Source organism: Pantherophis guttatus, chromosome 1, assembly GCF_059756535.1.
Source record: "Pantherophis guttatus breed Tessera chromosome 1, ASM5975653v1, whole genome shotgun sequence".
In the NCBI taxonomy this organism is placed as follows: domain Eukaryota; kingdom Metazoa; phylum Chordata; class Lepidosauria; order Squamata; family Colubridae; genus Pantherophis; species Pantherophis guttatus.
In genome coordinates, this window is record NC_142063.1 from 144038188 (window position 1) to 144046962 (window position 8775).

General features: G+C 34.9%; 1 protein-coding gene across 1 annotated transcript in view; it reads left to right on the forward strand.

Moving 5' to 3' along the window:
- Window positions 1-4976, forward strand: part of KCNJ3 (potassium inwardly rectifying channel subfamily J member 3) — a 114242-nt gene extending 109266 nt beyond the window's left edge. The window contains exon 4 of the mRNA XM_034425303.3: window positions 692-4976. Coding sequence (XP_034281194.1) covers window positions 692-1281 — 590 coding nt within the window. The 3' untranslated portion in view covers window positions 1282-4976. The remainder of the gene's footprint in view (window positions 1-691) is intronic.
- Window positions 4977-8775: the final 3799 nt, after the last annotated feature.

An 8775-nucleotide genomic window follows, 5' to 3' on the forward strand; every position in this document is an offset into this window, starting at 1 on the left:
CATTGAAATTTAATCCAGATAAAATGGAGACTATTTAGTCAGGAAATGGACATAGAATACAATTTCAGTATGTTTGGGGTAGAGTTGTATTCTTACTGAAAATAAGTGTCAACCAAAGATGATATGGTCAAACGCGCTCTGACTTGGTTATGGTACCAGTTATAGATTGACTAGCTACACTTAAATTGGATTAATAAAGTGTACTTTTGATGGATTATCTATTCATTCATCCAGATGCCTAATCCATCGATGAATTCATAGAATATCAGTCATGTAACTCCAATTGCAGTACCCAGTTCCTTTAGAGGAGGTTGTCTTTTGCTTCTGCCTGATTTATAGTTTTTATTTAGGTATTCATATAATTTATTCTAATGTATTTTCAGCATGGTTTTTGTTTTGTCTCTTAATGAAAGTAAATTTTATAACAATTCCAAATACTGCACATATGCAGTAGAACAAGAGGGCAGTCTTCCAGGAATGGAATTGAATGTCCCTAGCTTACAATTGTTATAGAACAATTTGGCAAAATTTCTCTGTAGAAACAATTGTCATATGTTTCATGTATATGGACACCCTCGCATTCCATTGAGATTATTGGAAATTATGCCCAGAGAGCTGGAAATGTGTTTTATGTGTAGATAATGTTATTTCAAACTCATTCACTAAGTTTTTCTTTGCTCTTTGACTACAGGAATGACTTGTCAAGCCAGAACATCATACACAGAAGATGAAGTTCTCTGGGGTCATCGTTTTTTTCCTGTCATTTCCTTAGAAGAAGGATTTTTCAAAGTAGACTACTCCCAGTTCCATGCAACCTTTGAAGTTCCTACTACACCTTACAGTGTGAAAGAACAGGAAGAAATGCTGCTTATGTCCTCCCCTTTAATAGCACCAGCTGTAGGTAACAGTAAAGAAAGGAATAATTCTATAGAATGTCTAGATGGCCTCGATGACATTGGTACAAAGATACCCTCCAAACTACAGAAAATGACTGGAAGGGAAGACTTTCCTAAAAAACTGTTGAGAATGAGTTCTACTACTTCAGAAAAAGCCTATAGCATGGGGGATCTTCCTATGAAACTTCAGCGAATAAGTTCTGTTCCCGGAAACTCAGAGGAGAAACTGATATCTAAGACCACAAAAATGTTATCAGACCCTATGAGCCAATCTATGGCAGACTTGCCACCAAAACTTCAAAAGTTATCCGGAGGAGGAGGAGGCAGAATGGAGGGAAACCTTCCCCCAAAGCTGAGAAAAATGAATTCCGATCGATTTACATAACAGGAACAAACTTTTTAGGCATTACTTGAATTGCCATTATATATAATTGGGGGCAGAAAAGCAAACACATTTAAATAATATTTGGTGACTGTGTTTCTTTATAGTTTCACATACTCTGGGATAATACTCTTCCCTTTTAAGGACTGATGAAATCTACAATAAAAGATCCGGAAGTTCAGCTTAGGGTCAATTTGAAAGTTAATAAGCTAATACTATTTGGCATGTAGTATCATCACAAGCATGCAATAATAGTGTGCAAATTTTGCATATAGTTTTATGGCATGGTTCTTATTATATTTATACTGTATATTCTGGGGAAAATGTAAATGGAGTGTTAATTCTCCTATATTTCTTAAGCTTTGATTAATCAAAGCTTAAGTGAGCTACTAACAGGGCAGATTATAATTTATAAGGGCACAAAATCCAGCAAAAGATGAACATTTCAGGCATGAGCATGTGCCCATTGCATCCTCCATTTCCTTCAAAAAAGACAGGGAGTTTTCTGCTGAAACATCTCCCACTCACTCAGTAGCAGCAGCAGGTCTCACGAGAGTAAGGAAACGTGCAGGAGAAGGCTATACATAAATAAGAAACTGAATCAGATCTTTGGTTAATCTTTAAATACATATTTAATTACTTTCCAGTCAATATAGTTAAATGTGTATATTGGCTGAATCATGACCATTTTTTTTCCTGATGTAAATTGTGATGTTTTCTTCAGACAGTTACAGTGCATGTTTTCTTTGTTCAAATAAGGCTATAGCTATTAAGAATTCTGAACACCAAAACTTTTAAGCCTTAAGCTTTTTTTTCTTGCTTTAACACTTTCCCCAGTTTATTTCGCTATATGGATACTCTAGCTTTTCTTTACCTAAAAGTCAATTCTGGTTAGAAGCAGGCAAAATTACATGGCAGGCAGAGTTCTATTTTAGGCAGAGGTCATAAAATCAAGAAATTTGTTGTGATACATGCTTGTTTCATTTTCATTAAAAATAAGTATGAAATAAAGTTCAACATGGAAATATTTTCTTGATTTATTATACTGATGGCTTACTCTGATACTTCATACATTAAGTAAATTCCTTTCTTCTTATTAATTATTCATATCCATATTCATCCTACAGAAAAGTTAGGTTCAGATAACCCAGGGCCTCAAAAGCTTACTGTGAAAGATGTGTAATCCCTTGTGAAGAGCTTTTTGGAAATCTGTGAGCGCAGATAGGTTCAGAGCTATTCATAGCTTCTTAGAAATCAAAGACCTCGGGAATAGTCATCTCAATAGTTATTATAAGGTTCCTGATTATTGGAAATTAACTTGCAGATTATTTTATGACAATAGCATTTGTCAGGGTCTGCAGCTTCATTAATGAAAACAGCTTTTTTCTCCACAGTACAAGCAGCCTAATCATCGATGCAGTCTTGCCTAAGTCCACCTTAGCTGTACAAAGGCAAATAAAGACAAATTATAACGGTAACTACTATGCATTATCAGAAATAGACTAAGCAGCTTTAGTGCCCTTCTATAAGGTCTATGGACCGCTTCCAACGGATGTACAAAAAGGATTAAAAGATGCATTTGCAGCCCAAGGTTGCACTTCCCTTGCAAAATAGGAAAACAGATCACGGGTAAAAGGCACAAATCAGTTAAAAGGGCCATACTTGCAACTCAGAGCAGGCAGTTCTACTGTCGTTGCATTATTATGCTACTCGTTCTTGCTTCTACATGCCACTGAATCAACCAAAACGATATTAAACAATCAGGAAGAGATAATGATAATTCTACGTTATAAATAGCCAAAGGACTTAGAGATTCTTGGCTGGAGGCACATCTACATCCTGTACCTTGTTTTCCAAGGTTATTCCCAGCTATTACATGTATGTAAAGCCATCCAAATGTAACTTATACTCATTCAGAAGCCACTATAGTGGATTAATGAAGAAGGGAAGCCTTCATCAGAATTCAACTGTAAGGATCAGTGAGATTGGGGGGGGGGGGACTTGCAGGTATAATTTAACAGTAAAAATGCAAGTCTTCTCTTTTTTGGGCTATTTTAGCCAACACAGATTTAGAATCTTACGATTCTTTCATGAAATTCTTATAACCATAGTCCAAAAGAGTACCAAAAAACCCAGAAATACGTAAGTACAATCTCACTGCACAAAATCCTATAATAATTTTGTTTACAGTGTGCTACACACACAAGACATCAGGGATCAAGGAGTATCATTGCCAGAGGTGCCTGTAGGGTAGGAAAAATGTTTTAACACACAATCCAGTTGGCTTAATTATGGAAATTGTGTTACATGCTACAGGAAAGGATGAATAAATACCTTGGGGAAGATTTCTTCTAAGTAAGCTAAAACCAAGCATTCAAAGCAATGACGATCGATAAACCTCAGAGCAGAACCACTCTCATTGTGTAACACAAAATCTTCAGCAAGGAACTAAGATACTTTAGGTGACTCCAAGGGCTTGTGTGCTCCCAGAAGTGTATTTGACTTTTTTTCCTTTTCTGTTAGAAACTGGTTCCTAGGCCATATCAGAAACCACTTCTGGAGCTCCCTGCAATATGCCATAATTTGAAATAGGGAACTGTTCACCGAAAAAGAAAAGTCCAAAATTACCTTGAGAATTTAGTGCTAGCTGTGCTATTCTTTAGACTTTGTAACTTGGAGCCTTGGGTTGAATTACAGTTCTGCAACCAGCTTAATCAGTTAATGCCTGGAAGGTGGAAATCTGGCCTTAGACCTTTTTTCTTTTGCCATGAAGCAAAACCAGAGGAGGAAAAAAATGTACAAATGCAGAAATCAATGAAACCTGCACCATTCCAGCATTGGAATCACAAATATTAACAATTCAAGCTTTCACAGCTGGTATCAATCCAATGGGGCCAAGCTTCTGAGCTAATAAGCCATGACTAATTATCTGGTATACTGACATTTCACCAGCAACAATGGCTGGTATCTTCTGAGGTAAAGTGATCACAGGTAACTGAGCAGAAACTGACAGAGCTCTTGTATTTGTAACAGAATTAATCTCTAATTGGATAATGTCACTGGAAAGCCGGTTTCTGATTGGTTCTTTATACAAGTGAATTTGTAATTGGTCTGATTTTAACAAGTTCCAAAGGGGCTAATTTTTTTTTATTGGTCTGTCCGAAACCAGCTACTGATTATTATTTTTTCAGGTAAGACCGCTGAAGATTCTATAAAGTGTGGTTAATCAAGGGCTCTTTTTTTTTTAGGGTGACATAAAACTGGAAACCAGGTTTTGTTAACATTCAGACTTTCTTGTTAATGTTGGAGTGTTTATAAATCTCAATAGCTTCTCTCTCTGTAATTGTGCATGACAATTTGACATGATTACTAATACTTGTGTGTCTTTAAATTGAATCTATGCCCATTATGTAGCAGTGGGTGTTCAGCTACCACTGATTTTCAAGTTGTAATATTTCCCATGTTCTTTTAGTTGAATATTTTTTTTTAGTTCCAATACATACCTATGTACAACTGCAAGGTTTGTAACAAACTTCCGATGATGAAAGATGACTTCTGCCATCCTTAAGTGAATGAATAATTTCTTGGATTTTTCACATTGGTTTGTAGATAGTTTCTAAGTTGTATTTCTCCAGTAATGTTCAGTTTGGTTTGTAATTTTCTCAATAAAAGGAGAACCACCTTTCCTACTCTGGGTATATAGTTTGTTCTTTGATGTACTGTATATGTGAAGCTGTTTTTACTGTTGGATTGCATCACTTAGATGATCTCACCTCCAGAGGAACCATTAGCTGGTAAAGTCATGATATTTTAACTCATCCAGTAATCTTTTCAGATTACAAATAAGTCAAGTATGATCAGTGGAAGTTTTAATTATACTTTACTGAAGGAGATGATGGGTAGAATCAATAGTGAATTAAATAGAATTAAAACCAAATACATGTTGATTTTTAATATACTGTATGTTCAAATTGTTTTTTTTTTAATGATTAGAACATCCAAAAATACAAGTTGGCCATTCTTCTCTTTCATCGTAAATTGAATATTTTAGTGGACCCAATTCAGATGTTCTAGAAATTTCTTGAGTTCTTCCTCACCATAACTCCAGTTCACAAAAAAGTCATCCACATACGGTTTTAAAGCTGCAATGTCTAGTCAACATTGTTCAAATTTCTGTAGGTAGAAATTATAGAAACTGAACTCAGTGGGTACCCTATGTCATCACATTTAATTTGCTCAGAGAATTTGATGTTCCCCTGGAAATAAGTGCCAGTTAGGTCATGATGGAATAAATTGGTAAAGTCTTTGGAGAAGATTTTCTTAATATACACAGTAGTAATGTTTCCTTAATCAGCAACTTTCTAAAAAGTAAAACCACATCAAAACTGATTAGTACATTACCTCGTCTAAGACCAAGCTTATTTATTTCTCAATGAAATGGGTTGAATCCTTAATATTTGTTGACATAAGTCCACTACAAGGCTATAAAATTACAGATAAGTGTTTTGCCATAAGACATTAGCTGTTGGATCACATTTAAGTTTTTATGAGTTGCCTGATCTAAGAGGTCCTAGAGATTGTTCTGACAGTCATACACATTCATAATCACTGTAGCATTTCCTTTATCTGCTGGCAGAATAATAATACTCTCGTGTGCATTAAGTTTGTTTTAAGGAACATGTTTCTCCCATTGTCAATATAATGGTGAGGGGATGAGATCTCTTTAAAATTTGACCAGTCATGTCTTATTTCTTCTATAGCAGTGTTTCTCAACATTAAGATCTGGAGGCTTCAACTCCCAGAATTCCCCCAGCCAGGATGTACCTAAAAGCATGCTTGCTGGGGGAATTCTGGGAGTTGATGTCCATGCATCTTAATGTTACAAAGGATGAGAAAGACTGTTTCACATATGGGATAACATCTCATATCTACTGAGTAGGTGATTGGAAAGTGAATGATTGTACAGGTAGTCCTTGAGTTACAACGTTCAAAGTTACAGCGGCAATGAAAAGAGTGACTTATGACTGTTTTTCACACTTACAACCATTGCAGCATCCCCATGGTCACGTGATCTAAATTCAGATGCTTGGCAACTGACTCGTATTTATGACGGTTGCTGTGTCCCACAACTTAACAAATGTGGCAAGAAAAGTCGTAAAATGGGGCAAAACTCACTTAACAAATTTCTCACTTAGCGACATAAATTTTGGAGCTCAATTGTGGTCGTAAGTCGAGGACTACCTTTGAGATGGGCAGCTATACAAATTGAGAAAAAGAAAGAGAGAAAGAGATCTGTGTTTTGAAGAGCTTCCAGGTTTCCATATAAACCTGATGGAAAATATCCTTGCCATAGAGGCGAACAATATATTGATGCAGCTTTCTGTAGCATCTGAAAATTACCAGGGAGATCACTTTACCTCTGAAGATCCAGCCATAATTGGATTGTCTTAAATTCTCAGAATACCAGATAATTGGACCATGCCCTATAAGCCCGGAAGTTCATCCCCACTGCAAGTGTCAATCTTTGCTTTGAAATTTGGGTTTAGGGAATAAAAATGTGTGGTAGTAATAGCAAATTTCAACAAACCACATACAAATTATTATATTTACTTTTGTTATACTATTCTATTAAGATCTGTAAGTTATAATTAATAATAATTATTTGGAAAATAATTGAATTGGGAAAAACAACCATTTGAATTGTTTTATTTTTGTAAAGACAGTCACGTTAGGAATTTTTGTTTGAGCAATAACCCCAAAACATGTTTGAGTGCATTTGAGTTCAAAAAAATCTCATAACGTAAGCAAAAGGTTTTGTTACAATTACCTTTTCTCTACACTGAATGTTTTTTGTATGTATTTTACATATATACTTGTATTGTTTGATATGCAGTGATGTGATGACTTTTCTTTGAATCTTTAATTTAGACTGGGTTTATCTAACAATTCATGCAAAGGGACTTTCCCATTTTCTGTGCTTCCCAGAGGAAGCAACTCCTGGAACAGCTTCCCACGAAACATGGGAGCCTTTGATAGGGAGAGAGAATAAGTCACCTCTGCAGTTGTTCAAAAAGTCACAATGCATTGATTTTGGCATACTGCAATGAGATATAAAATGCATAACTGCTCTGAACTGGCTGATGCCATTCTTGCATGCCTGAAGTTACTCTGAGGGATCACAAAATGATTATTGAAAGCAATGCCACTTCAATAGTTGTTTCTAAATTACCCTAATTACTCTTTTGGTAAACTATTTGTATAGTATCTTATTCAGTGGAAACTACACAACAGTGTAATTACAATAATTACAAAATCTGTCAAAATATTACAGTATTATTCAGTGGAATCTACACAATAGAGTAATTAAAATCAATAATGACAAAATCTGTCAAAATATTACATTGGATACTCCTATAAATATATTCAATTATTTGAATGTTCAGCTGGGATGGGACGATGAGGCAAAGGGAAATTACAGTATAGTTTTGAATATATTTGTCTGGTAGTAAGATCCACTGTTTTCACGTGAGCCTGTTCTTAACTAAATGTACATCGAATTGTGTGGTTTTATTCCTTTCTTTTTAAAAAAAAAAATCTAAATATTATTTTACTCATCCATCAAGTTCTCAAAGGGCTGTGAATCATTAAAAATGTACATGAATCATTTTTATCAATCAGTGACAACAGTACAGCATATATCCTTGTAGCTGAAAGTATTTAAACATTTTACAACCTGTCATAAGCAAGGAAAGGCAGACAGCTCATCCATAGTAAAAGAGTTTATGTGAACCTGAGGTATCACAATGGGTTTTGTATAATTTTCCCCCTCATCTTTGAAAACTTGTTTAAAATTTGTGAACTGAAACATATGTTTTTGACCTTAAGTTTTGAGTTATTGGCAGTATGAATGTGTTTAATTGCAAGCCAAAAATACCCTGCCTAAACACCAAAAACGCAGAATGGAGCTGGTGTCTACAATTCTGCCATGTAAAAGAACAAATATGAAAAAAAATTACATGATTTTTCCACATCGAATTAGTAAGTCTCTTCAAAACTCGGGTTTGATTTTTGTATCACACTCACAAGGAAAGGCAATTTAGAGCGTATTGCCCTTTCTTCTGCACATAGAACATTTGTGATATTTTACTGTACCATTTATGTCAAAGGCTAATTTTATTCATACTTCTATATTTGAACCTTTGCACAGTCAGCTCTATAATCATGCATTAGAATCCACTTATATGTAGGAATAGTTCTTTGTAAAGTATATACTAACCTAACTTTTGTGCAGTGTGAGATAGCAAAGAGAAAGTGAACGGTTCTTTTGTAATTGGTAAATGATATGTAATATCATGGTGGAAACAAAGTTAAGTCTATTTTATAAGACCTAAAACATATTGAAACAGATTTTCTTTTTCTCTAAAGAATTGTCATTGTTTAACTAATGCTGTGACAAGTTTTCATTGCAATATGACTTTAGGTTAAAATATATTTTCT